The sequence below is a fragment of the Loxodonta africana genome, chromosome 24 (assembly GCF_030014295.1).
Source record: "Loxodonta africana isolate mLoxAfr1 chromosome 24, mLoxAfr1.hap2, whole genome shotgun sequence".
In the NCBI taxonomy this organism is placed as follows: Eukaryota; Metazoa; Chordata; class Mammalia; order Proboscidea; family Elephantidae; genus Loxodonta; species Loxodonta africana.
In genome coordinates this window covers 28,930,499-28,952,938 of record NC_087365.1, presented here as the reverse complement: position 1 = coordinate 28,952,938, position 22,440 = coordinate 28,930,499, and the positions used below count along the sequence as shown (strand labels likewise).

The 22,440-nt window shown below is 44.7% G+C and overlaps 1 protein-coding gene across 1 annotated transcript in view; it reads right to left on the bottom strand.

The window, feature by feature from the left end:
* Positions 1 to 22,440, bottom strand: part of LOC100673775 (signal-regulatory protein beta-1-like) — a 65,486-nt gene that overhangs the window by 27,435 nt on the left and 15,611 nt on the right. Inside the window, exons 2-5 of the mRNA XM_064276469.1 lie at positions 7,200 to 7,571; positions 6,256 to 6,385; positions 1,303 to 1,580; positions 386 to 676 (exon numbers count right to left, since the gene is read on the bottom strand). Coding sequence (XP_064132539.1) covers positions 386 to 676; positions 1,303 to 1,580; positions 6,256 to 6,385; positions 7,200 to 7,571 — 1,071 coding nt within the window. The remainder of the gene's footprint in view (positions 1 to 385; positions 677 to 1,302; positions 1,581 to 6,255; positions 6,386 to 7,199; positions 7,572 to 22,440) is intronic.

The window sequence follows — 22,440 nt, the reverse complement described above, 5'->3', positions numbered from 1 at the left end:
AGTTCTCTTTCCTGTAGGGTCTCTATGAGTCAGAATTGACTCCGTGGGTTTGGTTTTAGGTTAGATTGCCCTATAATAAGTGTAAATGAAAGAGCCCTGATGGGGCAAAGGTTAAGCTTTGACTGTTAACTGAAAGATTGGTGGCATGAACCCACTGAGATGTTCTGTAGGAGAAAAACCTATTGATCTGCTCCTATGAAGATTACAGCCTAGAAAACACTGTGGGGCAGTTCTACTCTGTCACATGCAGTTGCTATGAGTCAAAATTGTCTCAATGGCATCTAACAACAACAAGCATGAGTGACTATCTTAACATTAAAATAATAAAGATAAAATTAAGGTACAATTTAAAGATAAGCCAGGTGGGGTGGATTGGAGGTCTCACCAGAGATTGACTTCCTGGTGTGGTCCTTCCAGGCGGCAGTGAACTTCAGGGTCTGGTGTTTGGTGACTGCTGGCTGCCCGTCATGCACCACCTGGCAGGTGAGCACCACATCCTCCCTGTGAGCAGATGAGTTCACCAGGATCCAGCTCTTCAGGTTATAGGTCCCATCCTTGTCCTCGGTGGGGATCCAGGCTGAGTCTGTTTGGGACACATTTCCGTTCTCCAACCAGGTCAGCTCTAGGCTCTTGGGGTAGAAACTCTTCACCTGGCAGGTGATGTTCACTTGGTTCCCTTGAATGGGGATTTGGGTAACCTCCAAGGTGGGTGGAACTGAAACAGCACAGAGTAGAAGCTCTGACCTTGTGGAAAAGACAGATCACAGAGGGGGAGCTCAATAATGGTTAGTTCTCACCATCATGGCAAGGGAATCACCGAGGAAAATGCTAGACATGCAGGAGGTACCCAAGCAATATACATTCTCTTTGCATAATGAATGAAATCACTAGGCACAATGCCTGGCACACAGTATGTGCTCATGGACTATTAGGATAATAATGAGTGAAATCAGCCAGCACAATGCCTCGCATGCAGTCAGAATGTAATAACTATACCAAAATAAATAAAATCACCAAACACATAGGTGCTTACCATGTAGTCGGTGCTCAGTAATTGTCACTGCTGTTGGTAAAATAAATGGAACTAACACTGTGCTTGGAACATGAAAAGTATTCAGCTGGAAGCTGCCATTAAAATAGTAGGTGAAAGTGTTGAGCAGAGTGAGTGACAGATTGTAGGTTTATGGTAATTGGGAGGGACTATTAGGAATTGGATTCCAGGAAGTTCAAGCCCTGGAGCAAACCTGGGAGAACAGACCGGGGGCTGGGTGGGGGTCTGGGCTGGGTGTGAGTGTCATCTACCTCGGATGATGTTAGACAAGTTGGCTGTCCCACGAAGAGAGCCCTGCAAGGTACTGTGGGCCACCTCACAGATGACCTGACTGTGGACATCCTCTTGGGTCAGCATCACCGGTGTCTTGCTTGAGACCTTGTAGGAGACACTGTCGCCCAGCGGGACTACCTTGGTTTGGAGGGCTGGGAGCTCCTTTCCATTTTTGAACCACTTCAGGGTGACATCTCTGGGGGAGAAGCCGTGGGATTCGCAGGTGAAGGTCACTGTCTGGCCAGGGGTGGTCCTCCTTGAGGGGCACAACACCACCAGGGGAGAGGGCTTGGCTACAAGAAGGAGCATTTGTAAACAATAACCATCACTGCATCATCACCATGAATGGTAAGTGTGTGACAGTGCTCAGACTCTTCATGCTTACTGTTTTCTAATCCTGCTAATAGTGCTGGGAGGGAGGGGTCGCTGTCCTCATCTCATAGAGCAGGAAACAAATATTCTGAGAGGTGAAGGGACCTGACCGAAAGCAAGGCCAACATGGTATTCTATGCCTGCATCCAGCTCCACTTTCTTTTCCCTACACCAGGGGATCGCCCCACCAATCTCAACTCTGGAACACATTTACTTACAAGTCTCATTCTTTGAAATAAATATTCCTAGCTGGCCTCATCCGGAAGCATTCCCATTTCAGAGAAATCGCTTATAGAAGTAAATGTAGGGGAAGAAGTGGCAGAGTGGGACCGCCTTGAAAGCAGAATCCAGGCTGACCAGCCACTGGCGGCATGGCTGCTGCACATTCCAGGTTCCTCATCTGTAAAATGGGACCATAAACATTCTCCTCCCAGGGCTGGTGAGGTTCAAATGAGTCAATGCCAGCATTTCTGCACTGGAAAAACCACAGAGGATGCTTAACAGAAATAAACAAGTGCAAAGTGAGTTTGGTTTTTTTTTGTAAACCTATCTTTAACACATGCTGTGTTTACATCCAGAGCTCCTTCTTCTTCAGGTGGTTATTGTTGCATACTTTTCATTCCTTCCATCAATGTTCCAGCAGGGCCTAATCTGTATAAACCAGGAAATTGAAAGGAGGGGACAGGGGAATGTTTCTCTGAACCTGGGGCCTTCTTTTGGGTCAGCTGGGGGTGGAAAATGGAGACTACCGAGTGCTGAGAACTGTTAATTACAAGACACGCACGCACACATGCACACACGTGCACACATACACACACACATACACACATGGGGATACTAAACCCAGAAGCACTTCAGGTACCCTGAAAGCTTCCAGAAATCAAAGAATCAGAAGAACCAGGGCAGTCCCTACCAGTGTGCAGGTCCTAAAGGAATGCCTCTTGGGTCTCAAGATTGTTAATTATTGCCCAAATTTCTGCGCCAGCAAATAGTGCAAATACTTGCATTTGTGAGTATATGACTTGGCTCCTAACACCCATGGAACATTTTTGGGCACAGTAAGGAGGGCGTCACTTGAATAATCAAGTCATGAGAACACCAGATGTCTGGATATACCTAGAAGCACAATATGGGGTCGCCAGTGACCATTTATTGAGAGATCCCAGTCCTGATGCTGGGCTGATCCCTCCAGCCCCTCAGCTCTTTCTCCCTCCCTCCAGCCCTGTGCACTAGGTGGTAGTGACCCCCATTTATTGGATGAGGCTCAGAGAGGCACATGGTGGCCAAGGATGCACAGTGGGTAATGGCGGAGCTCGCCCCACGTAAGGGCTGACTAATGTTCGCATCTCTGTGCTTTATCTTTCTGAGCTTCAGTGTCTGTTTCTGCAAAAAGCGGATAATGACACCAACCTGGTAAGATTAGAGATGGTGTATGTACAAGGGAGAGCCTGGCATGTAGTAGGTGCTCAATAAATTATACCTATTATTGACATCATAAGATCTGCTCATTACGAGTTCTTAAACTACATATTTACTCTTTAAGCAGTAAAAAGACAAAACAAAGCACAGGAGAAACACCAAAAACAGTCCCAAATCCTGCTCCCTGCAGCTGCAACAACAACAAAAACCGAAATGAAAAAAGCAGTAGAAACCACCAAATTATAATTCTCCTTTTTTAAAATAATCCCCTCAGGAGGCAAATTTGGCAGATGAATTTGCAAAACACAAACAAGATCACAGGCGTTTTCTTGCAGATTAGCTCTTTACAGAAGCTGGAAGCATTCTGAAAGGGCGAGAGGGCAGATTTTGTCAGTGACATTGTGATGTGCTGGGGGAGGGAGAGTTCTGTGGCTGAACAGTGAAGATTTGTTGAAATTCCCTCACCTGCTCAGACACAGACATTTTTAAAGGTAAAAATCTTCCCTGGCAATGAGCTGGATCTGAACCTGGCTTTGTCTGGGTTTTCCCTCTTGGTGAACAGAAGGGGTAGGAGCCCCTTCTCAGCCCCTGAGGCAGGTCCACGGTTAGGGTGTTGTCTTAGTCATCTAGCGCTGCTATAATAGAAATACCACAAGTGGATGACTTAACAAAGACTTTATTCTCTCACTGTCCAGTAGGCTAGAAGACCGAATTCAGGGTGCCAGCTCCAGGGGAAGACTTTTTCTCTCTGTCGGCTCTGGAGGAAGGTCCTTGTCATCAGTCTTCCCTTGGTCTGGGAGCATCTCAGGACAGAAACCTCGAGTCCAAAGGACATGCTCTGCTCCCAGCTCTGCTTTCTTGGTGGTGTAAAGCTCTCATATCTTTCTGCTCGCTTCTCTCTTTTATATCTCTTCAGAGATTGGCTTAAGACACTGCCTAATCTTGTAGACCTCATCAGTATAACTGCCACTAATCCATCATAGTGATAGGATTTACAACATATAGGAAAATTGCATACAATGGTGGACAATCACATAAAACGGTGGACAATCACACAACACTGAGAATGATGGCCCAGGTAAGGTGAAGATATTTTTGGGAGACACAATTCAATCCATGACAGGTGTCCAAACCACACATCTAGGGCGTATTTTGTCAGGCCCACAAATACCTGTCACTGACAGATGCTCTTCTGAAGTGCCCACACCCTGAAAGCTGTTCTGAAGCCCTAGTTCAGTGAGAAACCTCCCTTGACAAGAAAAAAATACAATTTTTCTCCTGTGACCCCAGAGAAAATGTAACTCAGGGGCTCTAAGCCCTGGCTGTGTAATAGAATCACCTACAATTATTTACACGTCTGTCAGTTTGTCTGACTATGGGGGCTTGAGTGTTGCTGTGATGCTGGAAGCTATGCCACTGGTGTTCAAATACCAGCAGGGTCACCCATGGTGGACAGGTTTCAGCTGAGCTTCCAGGCTATGATTATCACCATTTTGCAGATGAGAAAACTGAGGCTTCGAGGAATAAAGTGCCTGCATCCACGTGGGAATTTCCTGTGGCCACCTAAGCTTTCGCATGCTATCAGCAGAGCAAATGCCCACCTTCAGGAGCCCTGACACTGACCGCCACCCTCCCTTTTCCTTTTGAGGTCTATGGCTTCAGCAATTATAGTGAGAACTTGCCCTCCTCAGTCAGTGCCCAGGCTGGTTACTCAGCAGCAATAAACAGAAGACACTGGGCTCCTGATAACCTGCATCGGGAATGTAAATATTTGCTCACCCACGACTCCAAGCACCTTCCAGAGACTGCCTTCCTCTCAGCCTCCTCAGTCTTCAGAGCTGTGTAGTGGGTGCTCGTTCTCTGTTAGGTTGCCCTGGGCCCCTCTTTGTTCCACGAGCACTGCCTTTTACAGAGCTGGCTCCCAGGCTGCTGGGGGAGAAGCAACATCACAGCAATGGGGGAAAAGGTGCCTTATTCCTTCTGAGGATGCTGAGATGCCACTTTTAGGAACAGGTTCAACATATCCTGAGTTGTCTGCAGTATCTGTAGGATCTGGGTTGCAAAGTGAACCCCTCCTCCCCCTGTAGGATTTTTTTTTTTTTTTAATGCTTATTACTGCAAAACAGAATAACACAAGATTTTAAAAGGAGAGGGCTGGAGCATTCTCCACACTTTGATAAGCACAGTGGGGTGTTGCAGAGAGCAGGGGCTGCGGAGTCAGTCTCCTTGGGGTTCAAGTCTCAGCTCCCCTACTGCCCACAGACAGTTCTGCTCTCTGAGCATCATGTAAAAGAGGCAGTGAAGGACCGCTTCTTCACAGCCCTGGTTGTAAGGGTAAATACTATTATGCCCCCCTTCTCATCCTGGCCATCACTTGGGAAGGCAGTGTGGCAGAGAGGGATGGGGACTCACTAGGAGTTAGTGGCGCTGAGTCAGGGTTGAGCCACTTACTACTGTGACCGCTTCCACAAGAGAAAGGGACTCACCATCTGGGAACCTCAGTGTCCCCACGTGTAATGTCTATAAATCAAGATAAAGCTGCCTTCCCTGCCTATATCCAGGTTTGTGGGAAACTGCTGTATCTGGGAGGGAATCTGGCCCTATCCACATAAACTAAACTACCCACTATCCACTTAAACTAAACTACCTGTGCTCTGTGACCCAGCAGCGACACCCCCAGTGGACACCCCACGTGAGGAGGACGATGCAGGTGCAGGTCATGCCTGGAAGCACCATTTAATAGCTGGAGACTGGAGACAGCCTACTTATCCATACACAGGAGATTGTAAAATAAGTGATGACATGTCCATACAATGGGGCATTCTGGAGTCCTTAAAAACAATGGAGAAGCTCTGTATGTACTGAAACGGCCTACACAGAGTGATCTGGCTTAAGTTAGACAGAGGCTTTGTAATCATATATGGGCCTCAGGGTCTGAGTGCGAGGGGCATTCTCGACCTTTGGGAAATTGATGAGAAGCAGCACTGTTGGCTCCTGCTCAATGTTGGGTTCAACGAGCTTTTACTCAGCACCTACTGTGTCCAGGCTCTTCTGTGGACAGGTCATCTAACGGCGGAGCAGTAAGGAGCCTGGCCTGGAAACAGGTCTGGGTTCTGGTCCAGATCCCACCACTAACTCACCCTGTGACCACGGTCAGGGCCCTGTTGTCTCCTGGCCTCAAATGTCCCATCTGTGAGTGGGGGCTGGGCTGGGCGGTGTCTAAAGATCCTTCCCGGCTGACGTCCAGGAAGGGAAGAGGATCCTGGGCCTCTGGCAGAAAACCCAAAGGAGCATCTTCTGTGCTGCCTCAGCTGGGTAACTCCTAAGTCACCCACATGGGGGGCCTCATCTCTGGGGTGAGGGACATTCTGAGATGACCAGCCTGGCTCGGAGTCTCTGTACTTCGTGGGGGTGTCGGTCCTGAATCAGGATTTTCCCAAAAGAGCCCTCGGCCAAGCCAACCCTCTCAGCCTCTCCCCAACCAGTGCTCTCAGATCAAACAGTGAGTCTCTGCCTCTTAGGGCTTTCTGCTCGGTGTGATGTTTCCGAAGACTAAATAAAGAAACTCACATCTGCTCTCTGCCCTGGACCAACCCTCTCCTCCTTGGAGGGGAAGAGAACGGAAGCTTCACGGGAGGAGAGCTTTTGCCCACCTAGTTCCTTGCTGTTTCTAATGAGAGCAGAGCCTGGCACACAGTAGGTCCTCAGCAAGTGTTTGTTGAATAAGAGAAGACACAACCACAATGCAGGGGAAGAATCTGGGGGCAGGAGGTGAGGTTTGGCCTGTGACTGGGCGAGTCGCCCAAACTGTCAGTCCCCTCATCTGCAGGGAACAGATTGGGAAAGGCAAGGGGAGCCAGGCTGACTAGGTTTCCAGACTTTTCTCCACCTTTTATCAGCTGGAGGGCCTTGAGCAAATAGCAAGCCCTCTAGGCCTCAGCTCCCTGATCTGTAAAAGGGGGTGAAAGGTGACCGTAAGTATAAACATCCACCATCACACCTAATACTTAGTTGTTCAAAGAACCGAGGGCATTATTACTGAGTTGTCATCACACAATGGGGGGAGGAGGCCCATACTACTCACCACTCAAAGTCATCTGTGTCCCAGGACCAGACTCAAACTCCACGTCCTCAGGGCTCCCTTTCCTGAACTTGACACAGAAGTAGGTGCCGGCGTCTGCTGGGGTGATGTTCCTGATGTGGATGGAATAGTCCGTGTTGCCTCTTATTGTCTGGTCTGTAATATTTGTTACTCGGGGGAAGAGGCGTACGCGGTCTAGGGCTCCTTTGAAACTGTAGACTAACTGCCGATCTGGTCCATTCCCCTTGAACCACTGGACGGGCCCCACGGGTTGCAGAGAGGAGACAACGCAGTGCAGAGTGACCGCCTCTCCAGCCGCAACTGACACCAATGTCTCACGCTGAGTCACCTGGAGCTCCTGCTCACCTGTCACTCCTGCAGGGAACACAGGCCGTTATTCATCCTGCAGGATCCTGTCTGCTGTCTCAGGTGTTTATCAGCAACAGCTTCTGCTGACTGAGTGCAGACCATGAGCTGGGCTTGTGCTCAGCACGTCCCATGTACCATCTCATGTAATCCTCACCACAAGCCTACCTGGTGAGACTGTATGACAAATGGGGAAACTGAGCCACACAGTGGTTAATGACCCAGCAGATGTAGGTGTGGACCCACCTGAGGGGTGCCTTCAGCCCTCTCTGGAAGAACCCTGTCCAAACTGAGCTCTGGGGTTCAAACCTGGGTTTACCATGAAGAAAGGGGGCCTGGTATTCCCGACAAAGGGAACAGCCTGGGCCAAGGCTCAGAGGTGTGCGGCGACATGTGTGTGTGGGGTTTAGAAAGGAGCTTAGTTCTGTTTCCAGTCTGGCCAGGAAGCAGGCCCCAAGCAGGGAGCCGTACTCAGTGGTTTAGGCTTCATCCGTAGGCTTCATCCAGGCAGTGGAGATGTGGGAAAGACAAAACCAAAAAAAAAAAAACCAAACCCAGTGCCTTCGAGTCAATTCCGACTCATAGCGACCCTATAGGACAGAGTAGAACTGCTCTGTAGAGTTTCCAAGGAGCACCTGGTGGATTCGAACTGCTGACCCTTGGGTTAGCAGCTATAGCACTTAGCCGCTATGCCACCAGGGTTTCCATTGGAAAGATACAGGATTTGAAATAGGAGAACTTGTTCTGGAGTCCTGGCCCAGTGGCTTCTAGTCGTATGACCCTGGCCAATCACTCAGGTGACTGACAGGGTCGGAGGGGTGCTCACGAGAGTGAGCTCTGCGAGCTGCCTTGGTTTAGGTGGGTCCCTGTACTGCTCCAGAGCCTTCATCTCCTCTGTGATATAATATAATTACTATGACCCCATCTCCAGTCTCTGTGAGGATTAGATTCATGTAGTGCAGAGGCAGTGTCAAAAAGAAATCTGGTCTTCGGAGTCATCAGACCTGGTTTGAAACCTGGCGGAACCCCTTATTCATGTGTGAAGTTATCCATCAGTTTTGTTTGTTTGACTCCTTATCTAGGAGATGGGTACTGTACCCCGCCCCTCTGTTTTATTTCGGAAAGACAATGAGATGACACTTAGAAGTCATGTAACCTGATTCCTAAGAATGCTAGTAAATTTCCATTAGTCCTTAAAGTAGCCCAAGCCAGATTCCGCCCGCCCTGCTTCTGCAGAAGGGCTAGCTGTGACCGCTATTTGACCTCAGCAGAGGACGCAGCAACAGGAGGAATAAATCAGACAGCAAATCATCACCAGGACCCTACTGGGAAGTGAGAGGTCCAACAAGAACCACATCACCTCCTGTTTCCTGGTCCCCTTCTAGAATTTTCCCTCCCCAGTATGCCTCTGTGGCCACCATCTTGCTGCCCAAATCATGTATAGGCCCTGCTTCCCCATAGCTTAGGGAGTTGAATCTGAGGAACTTCCTTCCAGTTCCTTGCTCTATGCATTCCAGTAAAGTTACTTTCTCTTTCTCAAAGACTGGTGTCCAGAAAATTGGCAAGTCTGAGCATGCCAGACAAGGACCCACCTTTCCGGATTTGGTAACAGTCATTTAGTACTGAGCTGGGTACAAGGGAGGCTATTCTTGTCATTATACAAAAGAAGAATAAATAGGGAGGGGCTGGTGCTCAAATGTCACCCCACCAACCCTCGCTGATGCCCCTGCAGGCCAGGCCCCTGCTGGATGCGGGACACACAGGAGCTGGACCCAGTCCACGCATCCAGGGCTCCTGGGCTCGGCAGCAGGAAGGAGCCTGAGTCCCAAATCAAAGACCACTTGATGCACATGAGACAGGGACCCGGATAAGGAGTCTGGGCGGACGAGAGGAGGACACAGCCAGGATGATGAACAGACAGGAGAAGGATGAAGGGACAAGAGGACATTGTTTTGAGACATGCAGGGACAGAGGGAGAATAGCCCAGGGCCTGATTCTGAACAAAGTGTGGGGTGAGGGAAGAGGAAATGGAAAGAGACAGATCACAGAGAGAAACACGGAGAAACAGAGAGACAGACAGATGGAAAGAAGCAGAAAGAAACAGAGAGAGGGAAAGGCAGACAGAGACAGAATGAGAGAGTGAGGTGGAGTGGGGAAAAAGAAAGTGAGCCAGACAGAGACAGGGCGTGGTGACAGCCTGGTGTGCGGGAAGACAGGGATCCAGTCCCAGCCTGAGCTCTCCACTGCCCTGCAATGTGCCCTTGGGCAAGTCCTGCCCCAACCTAGGCCTCTTTGCCTCACAGTCAGCCAGGGCTGGAGCAGATGCCCTGAGCAGCCCGCTCTGGCTCTGGCCTGGGCAGGAGAGAGACATAGTGGATTTGTCCACCAGCCTATGCACCTGGCACTGCCCTGCCTGTAGGCACAGGCACCCAAAGGAAGGGAGGACCACAGATTCCAGTGTGCCCTCACTGGGCTAACCCAGGGCCTGGGAACAGGTCTCATCCACCTGTCCCTCATCCTCTTTCCCCCTTCCCAGTCTCACCCCACCCTGGCTCCTGGGCCAGGGATCGCCCTTGGGGCCCAGTTCTCATGGCATGTAAGCAGAGTCTCAGAGCTTCAACCTGCTCCTCACAGGACGGGGGAGGAGCCAAGACCCACAGAGGCAGGGGAGCAGCAGGCATCACCCAGCCTAGAGTGGTGTGGCTGGTGCCAGGTGTGTGAGAGACACAGAGGGGTACAGGCGCACCATGGCAGAGACAAGAAGCAACCCAGTGACATCAGAGGCAGCGCTGCAGCTGCCAACAGCAGTGAGCCAGGCACATTCCCAGTGGGTCAGCATTTCAGCATCAGAGACAGGAAGGACTGGAAGTGCTGCTTGGAAGAAGTGCAGGCTCTGGGACCAGCCGGCGGTATGACGACGGGGTTCCCCTCTCAGCCAGCCCAGTACTCACCCTCTCTGGGCCTCATCATCCATAAGGTGGGGTACCGGCATCTACCCCCACGGTAGTCCTGACGTCTGCATGGCCCAGTTGTCCACACTGCCTGTCACACAGGGGGTGGTGTCCACCTTCTGGTTCCTGTCCCATTGTTATCATCACATAAATGCAGTATTTATATTTGATTTTCTTTCGGTAATCATATCCCCCCACTAGCACATAAGATCCGTGATGGACTGTTTCCCAGCCCTTGCCTGGAACAGTGTCTGACATGACACTAAAAAAAAAAAACAAAAACAACAACAACAAAAAAACCGGGAGCAATAATTTATTATGAATCATGGCAACCCCATGTGTGTCAGAGTAGACCTGTGCTCCATAGGTTTTCAATGGCTGACTTTTTGGAATTAGATCGATCGTCAGGCTTTTCTTCCGAGGTGCTTCTGGGTGTACTTAAACCACCAACCGTTTGATTAGTAGCTGAGCATTTTAACTGTTTTACTACCCAGGCACACACTAAAGCAAAAAGGCCTGTTGCCATTGATCCGACTCAGGATGACTCCATGTGTGCAGAGTAGAACTGTGCTCCAAAGGATTTTCAAGGTTGCGACATCCTGGAAACAGATGGCAAGGCCTTTCTTCTGAGGCTCCTCTGGGCGGGTTCAAACTGCCAACTTTCAGTTAGTTGTAGAGTGCTTAACTGTTTGCACCACCCGGGGACTCCAGGCACACACACCAGATCCTCAATAAATATATGCTGAATGGATGAATGAATGAGTGATGGGTTGTGCTTGTTCCATTGCCCAGGGCCAATCCCTTCTCTGAGCCTCTCTCCTCATCTGTGAAATGGAGCTAAGGTTGGCATTTCCAGGAGACAGTGCAAGCCTGGAGCCTGGGCTGAGCAGCTCACAGATCAAGTGTAGTAACTGGCAGTTATTATTATCCTTATCAATAACACCACGCCGGGCTGTGAGTCAGCAGTCGGTGCAGTGGGAGGGGAGCCGTGGAGTCAGGCAAGCGGCAGCCTGGAGCAGGGCTATTCTTGTTGTGCCACCGAGGCCTGTAATCACACCCCGGCAGGTAACAATAAAATCTGGAGTTGTGGAGGGCTGGCTCCCCACCCCCCACCCCCGCTTTTTTTTTTTAAGCTCTTTCCACCAACTGCAGCCAGCTTTTGGCTGCTTAATTAATTAGCTAGTGTTTATAAGGCATTTGAAGATCTTTAAAAGTGTGATGTAAGTGCCAAATATTATATTAATACGTGTATGTGTGCACTTTTTTTCCAGCAGAGTTCTTTCTTTCCTCCTTTCTTTTCTTTTTCTCTGCAGGTTCTGTTCCAGGAAAAGAGCTTGTTAAAAATCACTGTGGCAGCTCTGGGCCTCGGGTCATCATGCTGGCATAGTTGACAACACCATTTCCTGCTACTCTTGCTGTCCTGGCAGAAAAGCGACTGTTGGGGGCCTGAAAGGTCTCCCAGAGGTGAGGGTGGCTGGGCAGTCTTTCTCACACGCTGCTGGTGGAAGTGGAGATTGGAACCTCCTGAAATGTCCCTGGGCAGCACAAGTGGTTTGCACTCGACTACTAACCTATAGGTTGGCAGTTCAAACCCCACCCAGCGGAGCTACAGAAGAGAGGCCTGGTGATCTCCTTCCAAAAGGTCACAGCCATGGAAACCCTATGAAGTACAGTTCTACTCTGCAACACATGAAGTTGCCATGAGTTGCAATTGACTCAATGGTAACAAGTCATTGGGAAAGCAGTTTGACAGGATGTACCAAAGGTGTGAAAACTGTTAGCCAAACTAACCTTTTTGGCTAGGCTGGTCCACTTCTGGGACTTCACCAGAGGTCATTACCCCAAATGTGGAGTGTATTTTCTATGTAACGATCTTCAAAAAGTTGGGAAAAAGTCCAAATGGCCAATAGTAGGGAATGGTTAAATGAATTACAGCCTGTCCCCTACTTGGAAACACAAGCAGCCATAAAAAGCCACCACCAAGAAAACCGTGGTAATATTGACACCTTTATGGTATAATTTTGAACAATATTGTGATAACCCAAATAAAATGTATTCATTGCAAAGCATTTAGAGAAAACAAAAAGCATAAAAACAGAATAATAATGTCATGGAATACCATCAAAGGTAACCACAATCAACATTTTGGTGTAGTTAAAACATAAAGTGGGAAAAAAATATATATATGTATAAAATCATCCCATCAGGTAACTAAGGATGTGTGCAAACATTTAGCTTCATTCATTCCAGAGTTCGTATAAAAAGGAAGAATTGAGAGTAACTTAACATCCAAAGAAAGGAGGCTGACCCCATTACAGTTAATCCATGTGATAACCAAGTCTACAGCCCTGAAAATTGACAGTGTAGACTTATAATGATCAATGTGGAAATATGGTACAAGAATAGTGTTGGTTGCCAAGTGATACATTCAATGTGATCTCAAACTTCTGTTTTTTTAAAAAGAATATATGACATTAAGGATAAGCTATGATTAATTTTGAGTGGTAGATTTATGAGGGATTTTGCTGTTGTTTATATTTTGCTTTTCTTTTTAAATTAAATACCCATAACTTGTGCAACAAGAAAAGATGAAAGAAGAATAGAGGCAGGGCCAAGATAGCAGAGTACTCAGAAGCTTCCAGTGATCCCTCTTACAGCAAAGACCCCCCCAAAACAAATGAATTGATTATATGTATGACAAGCTAGGAACCCTGAACATCAAGGCAAAGTTAGGAAATTGGACTCAATGGTACAGGGAGAGATGGTTCAGAAGCAGTGAGGAGTTGCTGGACCTGACTTGGTGGGAACCGGTGCCCCTCAGGCACGATCCCTTGGCTTGACTGCAATGGGACTGGTGGTAGTGATTGGGACACGGTTTCCTGAGGGAGAGACAGCGAGCCACACAGAATCAGTGATGAACACTGCTCTCGGCAAAAGATAAGTACTTGCATCTAATTTACCGCACCCCCAACCTCCAAGCTGGCTTCAGTGGCTGTTGATTTTCCTGGGCCTGAGATAGGTCCTGCAGTTCACCCTGAGCCATACTCCCAGCCTTGGAGAAGGAATTAATTAACAACTGGGGGGAAAAATCTGTTGGCTCCCCTAAGCTGGGAACTCAGAGCAGGAGTGGTTCCTGTCCAGGCACATACAGTCCTTAGAATTTGAATGCCTTTCACCCCTGCATGGACCTGTGTGGGTGCATTTCAGGAGCTTAGGTCCTTATTAGGAGACTGCAATGTTGTATGTGCCTGAGATCTGACTACAACTATTTCAGCTGTGAGGTGGAGAGGTGGGTTTTGATATTTGACACTGCTCTGCCTATTAAACAAGGTCCTCAAAAAAAAAATTTTTTTTTTCACCTACCCACATCAGGGGCCTGAGGGATGGTGGCTCCACTCACACCACCTAGCCCCGAGACAGGGGTTCAAGGATAAATGGTGCCTCACAGTCCTTACAACCAGAAGCATTGGGTGCCCTTGGTCTGGCTGCGGAACCCACCCACCTGTGTGCTCTAGGGAACAGGGATAAGCTTTCCTCACGTACACTCAAGGGACAGTTATCAGTCCCCTGCCTTGCTCAGAGTGTGACCCCCTGCTGCAGCCAGATACCTGTGCCTACATCAATCACTCCTGCCCTTTTACGGCTGTAGAACAGAGCCTGCAGCACACACTTGGTGACCGACTATCTGGACACCTGAGCTGAATCCAGGCGAGGAAAGTAAATGGACTCCTGGGCTCATATACCTCGTAACAGCTCTAGCCATCTGGTGACAGGATGTTAGAGATTCAAAGGTGCAAATAATTAAGTTACCTCACTCAAACAGCCTATTTGGGCATATCAAAATAAAACAAAGAAAGAAGCTAGGATACAGTAAGAAAACAAAATAAATTAATACAATAACTTATACATGGCTCAGAGAAAACGGTCAATACCAAATCACATAAAGAAGCAGACCATGATCACTTCAGCAGGCTCCCAAAACAAAGAATCAAGGAATTTCCTGGACAAAGAGGTATTCTGGAATTACCAGAGGTACAACACAAAAGATTAATATATACAACTCTTCGAGAGATCAGGCAAAACACAGAACAAGCCAAGGAGCAAACAGATAAAGTAGTTGAGGCAATTAAGAAGGTTATTCAAGAGCATAATGAAAAATTTAATAGGCTGCAAGAACCCATAGAGAGACAGCAAACAGAAATTCAGAAGATTAACAATAAAAGTCCAGAATTAGACAACCAATAGAAAGTCAGAGGAGCAGAATTGAGGAACTGGAAGTCAGAATTAGTGAGATTGAAGATAAAACACTTGGCACCAATATATTTGAAGAAAAATCAGTTAAAAGAATTTTTTAAAAATGAAGAAATTCTAATAATCATGTGGGACTGTATTAAGAAAAATAACTTATGAGTGATTGGAGTACCAAAACAGGGAGGGAGAATGTAAAATACAGGCAGGGAGAACAGAAAATACAGAGAGAATTATTGAAGATCTGTTGGCAGAAAACTTCCCCGATATCGTGAAAAATGAGAAGCTATTGATCCAAGATGTTCATCGAACCCCACATAAGGTAGATCCCAAAAGAAAATCACCAAGACATAATCAAACTTGCCAAAACCAAAGATAGAGAATTTTAAGAGCAGCTAGGGATAAACAAAAAGTCCCCTACAAAGAAGAGTCAATAAGAATGAGCTCGGACTATTCAAAAGAAACCAGGCAGGCAAGAAGGCAATGCGATGACATATATAAAGCATTGAAGGAAAAAAAAATCACCAGCCAAGAATCAAAATATCCAGCAAAACCGTCTTTCAAATATGAAGGCCAAATTAGGAAATTTCCAGATAAACAGAAGCTTAGGGAATTTGCAAAAACCAAACCAAAACTACAAGAAATACTAAAGGGATTTCTCGATTAGAAAACAAATAACATCAGATATCAATCCAAGACTAGAACAGAGGACAGAGCAACCAGATATCAACCCAGATAGGGAAATCACAAAAATAAATCAAGATTAAAAAAATGCTCAAAACAGGGAAACAGTGATGTCATTATGTAAAAAGATGACAACATTAAGTCAATAAAGAGGATCTAAAAAATGTAGTCATAGATCGTTCATATGGACAGGAAGCCAAGGCAATATAAAGAAATAAAAGTTTGATTTAAAATTAGAAAAATAGGGGTAAATATTAATGTAACCACAAAGGAGACTAACAATCCTACTCATCAAAATAAAATACAAGAAAAACATAAAGGCTTAGCAAGAACAAAATTGGCAACAATGAAAAAGAGACAATATATAAGGAAAACCTACTCAGCACAAAAAATTAAGTGGAAAAAAGAAACTGCCAGCAATGCACACACAAAAAAAAGACATCAAAATGACAGAACTAAACTCATACCTATCCATAATTATGCTGCCTAAATGTACCAATAAAGAGGCAGAGAGTGGCAGAATGGATTAAAAAAAAAAAACACGATCCATCTATATGCTGCCTACAAGAGACACACCTTAGACTTAGAGACACAAACAAACTAAAACTCAAAGAATGGAAAAAATATATATCAAACAACAATCAAAAAAGAGCAGGAGTGGCAATATTAATTTCTGACAAAATAGACTTTAAAGTAAAATCCACCACAAAGGATAAGGAAGGACACTATATAATGATTAAAGGGACAATGTACCAGGAGGACATAACCATATTAAATATTTATGCACCCAACTACAGGGCTTCAATATATATAAAACAAACTCTAACAGCATTGAAAAGAGAGACAGACAGCTCCACAGTAATAGTAGGAGGCTTCAACATACCACTATTGGTGAAGGACAGAACTCCAGAAAGAAGCTCAATAAAGACACGGAAGAGTTAATGCCACAATCAACCAACTTGACCTCATAGACATATATAGAAGACTCCACCCAACAGCAACCAAGTATACTTTCTTTTCCAATGCACATGGAATATCCTCTAGAATAGACCACATATTAGGCAATAAAGCAAGCCTGAACAGAATCAGAAACATGAAATATTACAAAGTGTCTTCTCTGACCATAAAGCCATAAAAGTAGAAATCAATAACAGAGAAAACTTGGAAACTGAACAACACCTTGCTCAAAAACTACTGGGTTATAGAAGAAATTAAGGATGGAATAAAAGAAATTCATAGAATCCAATGAGAACGAAAACACTTCCGATAAGAACTTTTGGGACACAGCAAAAGCAGTGCTTGGAGGCCAATTTATATCAATAAATGCACACACACAAAAAGAAGAAAGGGCCAAAATCAAATTATCCCTACAACTTGAACAAATAGAAAGAGAGCAACAAAAGAAACCCCCAGGCACCAGAAGAAAGCAAATAATAAAAATTAGAGCAGAATTAAATGAAATACAAAACAGAAAAACAAGTGGAAGTGTTAACAAGACCCAAATCTGGTTCTCTGAAAAAATTAACTGATAAACTACTGGCCATATTGACAAAAGAAAAACTCGAGAGGAAGCAAATAACCCGAATAAGAAATGAGATGGGCAATATCACAACAAACCCAACTGGAATTAAATGAATCATATCAGATTACTATGAAAAATTGTACAGTAACAAAAAAAATTTTTTTCCCTTTATTATGGGTTTATTTAGTTGTTTTATCTCTGTATTAGGTAGATAGTGTGTTTCTAGAAATTCATCCATTTCTTCTAGGTTTTCAAACTTGTTACTGTACAATTTTTCATAGTAATCTGATATGATTCATTTAATTCCAGTTGGGTTTGTTGTGATATTGCCCATCTCATTTCTTATTGCTTCCTCTCGAGTTTTTCTTTTGTCAAGAGATTGGAAAGCAATTTAGAACACTCACAACAAAAAAAAGCCCTGGCCCTGATGGCTTCACTGGAGAATTTTACCAAACTTTCAGAGAAGAGTTAACACCACTACTGCTAAAGGTATTTCAGAGCATAGAAAAGGATGGAATACTCCCAAACTCATTCTATGCAGGCCGCATATCCCTGATAAAAAAAAAAAACAAAAAAACAGGTAAAGATACAACAAAAAAAGAAAATTACAGACCTATATCCCTCACAAACTTAAATGCAAAAATCCTCTACAAAATTCTAGTCAACAGAATCCAATAATATATCAAAAAGAAAAAAAAAATTCACCATGACCAAGTGGGATTTGTACCAGTATGCGGGGATGGTTCAATACTAGAGAAACAGTCAATGTAATCCACGATATAAATAAAACAAAAGACAAAACCACATGATCTTACCAATTGATGCAGAAAAGTCCGATTCATGATTTGATATCACCAATTCATGGTAAAAACTCTCAGCAAAATAGGAATAGAAGGGAAATTCCTCAACATAAGAAAGGCCATTTATGCAAAGCCAACAGCCAACATCATCCTAAATGGAGAAAGTCTGAAAGCATTCCTCTTCAGAGCGGGACCCAGACAAGGATGCCCTTTATCACCACTCTTATTCAACATTGTGCTGGAGGTCCTAGCCAGAGCAATTAGGCTATAAAAAAAAGAAATAAAGGGCATCCAAATTGGTAAGGAAGAAGTAAAAGTATCCCTATTTGCAGATGACGTGATCTTATACACAGAAAACCCTAAAGAATCTTCAAGAAAGCTACTAAAACTAACAGAAGAGTTCAGCAGAGTATCAAGATACAAGACAAACATACAAAAATCAGCTAGATTCCTCTACACCAACAAGGAGAACTTGGAAGAGGAAATCACCAAATCAATACCATTTACAGTAGCCCCCCAGAAGATAAAATACTTAGGAATAAATCTTACGAGAGATCTAAAAAAACCCCACTGCCCTTGAGTCGATTCCAACTCATAGCAACCTGCCCCATAGAGTTTCCAAGGAGCGCCTGGTGGATTTGAACTGCCGACCCTTTGGTTAGCAGCTATAGCACTTAACCACTATGCCACCAGGGTTTCCATAAAAGACCTATACAAAGAAAACTACAGGACGGTACAGCAAGAAACCAAAAGAGACCTACATAGGTAACATAAAACATACCTTGCTCATGGATAGGAAGACTTAACATTGTAAAAGTATCTATCCTACCCAAAGCCATCCATAGATACAATGCAATCCCGATCCAAATTCCAATGACATTTTTTAATGAGATGGAGAAACAAATCGCCATCTTCATATGGAAGGAGAAGAGGCCCCAGATAAGTAAAGTATTACTGAAAAAGAAGAACAGAGTGGGAAGCCTCACACTACCTCATTTTAGAACCTATCATACTGCCACAGTAGTCAAAACAGCTTGGCACTTGTGCAACAACAGATACATAGACCAATGGAACAGAATAGAGACTCCAGACATCAATCCATCCACATATGAGCAGCTGATATTTGACAAAGGCCCAAAGTCTGTTAAATGGGAAAAAGACAGTGTCTTTAACAAATGGTGCTGGCATAATTAGATATCTATCTGCAAAAAAGTGAAACAAGACCCACACCTCACACCACGCACAAAAACCAACTCAAAATGGATCAAAGACCTTAATATAAAATCTAAAAAAATAAAGATCATGGAAGAAAAAATAGGGACAATGCTAGGAGCCCTAATACAGGGCATAAACAGTATACAAAACATTACTAACAGTGCACAAACGCCAGAAGACAAACTAGATAACTGGGAGCTCCTAAAAAATCAAACACTTAAGCTCATCGAAAGACTTCACCAAAAGAGTAAAATGATTACCTACAGACTGGGAAAAAGTTTTTAGCTATGACATTTCCGATCAGTGTCTGATCTCTAAAATCTACATGATACTGCAACAACTTCAGCAACAAAAAACAAATAACCCAATTAAAAAATGGGCAAAGGATATGAAGAGGCACTTCACCAAAGAAGTCATTCTCATGATCATTAGCCATCAGAAAAATGCAAATCAAAACTACAATGAGATACCATCTCACTTGAACAGACTGGCATTAATTAAAAAAACACAAATAATAAATGTTGGAGAGGTTGTGGAGAGGCTGGAACATTTATACACTGCTGGTGGGAATGTAAAATGGTACAACCACTTTGGAAATTGATTTGGCACTTCCTTTAAAAGCTAGAAATAGAACTACCATATAATTCAGCAACCCCACTCCTTGAAATATATCCTAGAGAAATAGGAGTCCTTAACGTGAACAGATATACGCACACCCATATTCACCACAGCACTGTTTACAATAGCAAAAAGAGGGAAACAACCAAGGTGCCCACCAACGGATGAATGGTTAAATAAATTATGTTATACTTACACAATGGAATACTATGCAACAATAAGAACAACTATGAATCTGAGAAACATCTTGTAACATGGAGGAACCTGAAAGGCATTATGCTGAGTGAAATCAGTCAGTTGCAAAAGGACAAATATTGTATGAGACCACTATTGTAAGAACACTAGATAAAGTTTAAACACAGAAAACATTCTTTGATGGTTACAAGTGTCGGGAGGGAGGGAAGGGGATATTCACTAATTAGATAGTAGACAAAAATTATTTTAGGTGAAGTGAACGGCAACACACAACACAGGGGAAGTTGGTATAACTGGACTAAACCAAAAGTAGTTTCCTGAATATAACCAAATGCTTCAAAGGCCAGTGTCACAGGGACGGGGGTCTGGGGACCATGGTTTCAGAGACATCTAGGTCAATTGGCATAACAAAATGTATTAAGAAAACGTACTTCACCAGTTTGGTGAGAGGCATCTGGAGTCTTAAACACTGGCAAGCGGCCATGTAAGATGCATCAATTGGTCTCAGCCTACCCGGATCAAATGAGAATGAAGAACACCAAAGACATATGGTAAAGATAAGTCCAAGAGACAGAAAGGGCCGTATAAACCAGAGACTCCATCAGCCTGAGACCAGAAGAACTGGATGGTGCCCGGCTACCACAGATCGCTGTCCTGACAGGGAGCAAGACAGAGAATCCCTGATGGAGCAGGAGAACAGTGAGATGCAGACCTCAAATTCTCATAAAAAGACCAGACGTAACGGCCTGACTGAGACTAGAAGGACCCTGGAGGTCATGTTCCCTGGACCTTCTGTTAGCCCAAGACTGGAACCATTCCCAAAACCAACTCTTCAGACAGGGATCGGACTTGAATATAAGACAGAAAATGATACTGGTGAGGAGGGAGCTTCTTGTTTCAGGTAGACACATGAGACTATGTGGGCAGCTTCTGTCTGGAGGTGAGATGAGAAGGCAGAGGGGGACAGGAGCTGACTGAATGCACATGGCGAATACAGGATAGAGAGGAAGAAAGTATGCTGTATTATTAGGGGGAGAGCAGGTAGGAGTACACAGCAAGGTGTATATAAGTTTTTGTATGAGAGACTGACTTGATTTGTAAACTTTCACTTAAAGAACAATAAAAAAAATGTAAAAAAAGAAGATGAAGGAAAAACTGTACTTTCAGGATGATCATGACTACGTAAACTAAAACTATTAACTATTTTATACTATATGTATAAATTGTATATATTGTATAAATTAAATTTATAATACAATGATATAATATACATAAATAATTTTAGTTGTATCAAATACAAAAAAACTGTATAATGCATATAGTTTCATTTTATTTTACAAAAGCATATATAATATATGCTCATATATGTATATAAACACCTGCAAGGTATTACACAAATTATAATGTATTGCCTGTTCTACACATGGAAGTTCTTTGGATCATGAATCTAAATCTCATGGGAGGTTTTTCTTTTTTCCCTTTTATTTTGGGTATTTTTCTGATTTTCTGAACTGCACGAACATTACATAATTGTATAGAATCTCTGTTTGTTTCTGTAGAAAGCTGTACGGATACGTGTGTTCCTTGTGTGTTTATTGTCTGAATGAGCTGTCCCGAGATTCTGTGTTTTGCTCACTGTATTTCCCTAGCTCCTGATAGGAGTTTTGGCACAGAGTAGGTGCTCCATGAATAACTGCTGAATGTACAGAGAAAAGGGTCTAGAATGGAAAATGCCCAAATGTTTCAGTATGTTGCTTTTGGGAAGTGGGACGGGGAGGGAGGCTGGTTTTCTTTTTATATTATAGTAAACAATATATTCAAGTCTTTTTTGTTTTTCTTACCGTGAATGTTTATTGTTTTTAGGAAGAAATCAACGTGATGAAATAAAACATGTGACTAAATTTTCTAATGGGAGGAGTCAGCACAGTGGATGGTGACAGCCCCCTCTATTTGTTGTAGAGGAACCATTGTCAACAGGAGGCTGGATGCCCACAGCAGAGGGCCAGTCAGGACTTCATTTCTGGATCCCACTGTGAGCCAGGTGCTGAGCTAAGGGCTGTGAAGTGACTGTGGTCCCTGTCCTCACGGAGCTGGCATGCTCGCCCTGAAGACAGAGGTTAAGGAAATAACTCGAATGACTACATTTGGAATGAGTCCCCTGCCCCCTTAGCCATGTGGCTCCTGCTGACCTCTTGGCCCCCATCTCCTACCCCCTCCCTATGACCCACTGTGCTCCCTGCATCCCACTCTCCTTCCTCATCCTCAAATAGGCCAAGGAGGGCAGGGCCACCTGTAAATGCTGCTGAGAGGTGCAGCAAGATGGGGGCTGAGAAGTGACCATTTGGCTTGGGAAAATGTACTTGATACAGTGATCCTGTGAGAGCGGGAATTCGATGGCACTGTATTGTTTGCCTGGGTCTTGCAAGTTTTCCACCTTTGACAGGGTGCAGTTATTACCACTAGGCTTGTTGACTTGACAACTTGAGGACCTTCTGTCCTACCTTCCCATTTTGCAGAGGGAAAAACTGAGGCCTGGAGGCAAATCTAGGAGAGGCCGGGGACTCAGATGGGTGGACTTCCAATTTCAAGACCCCATGTGTTCCTATAGAAAGGCCTGTTCTGCACGGCAAGTTTTCCTCAGTACA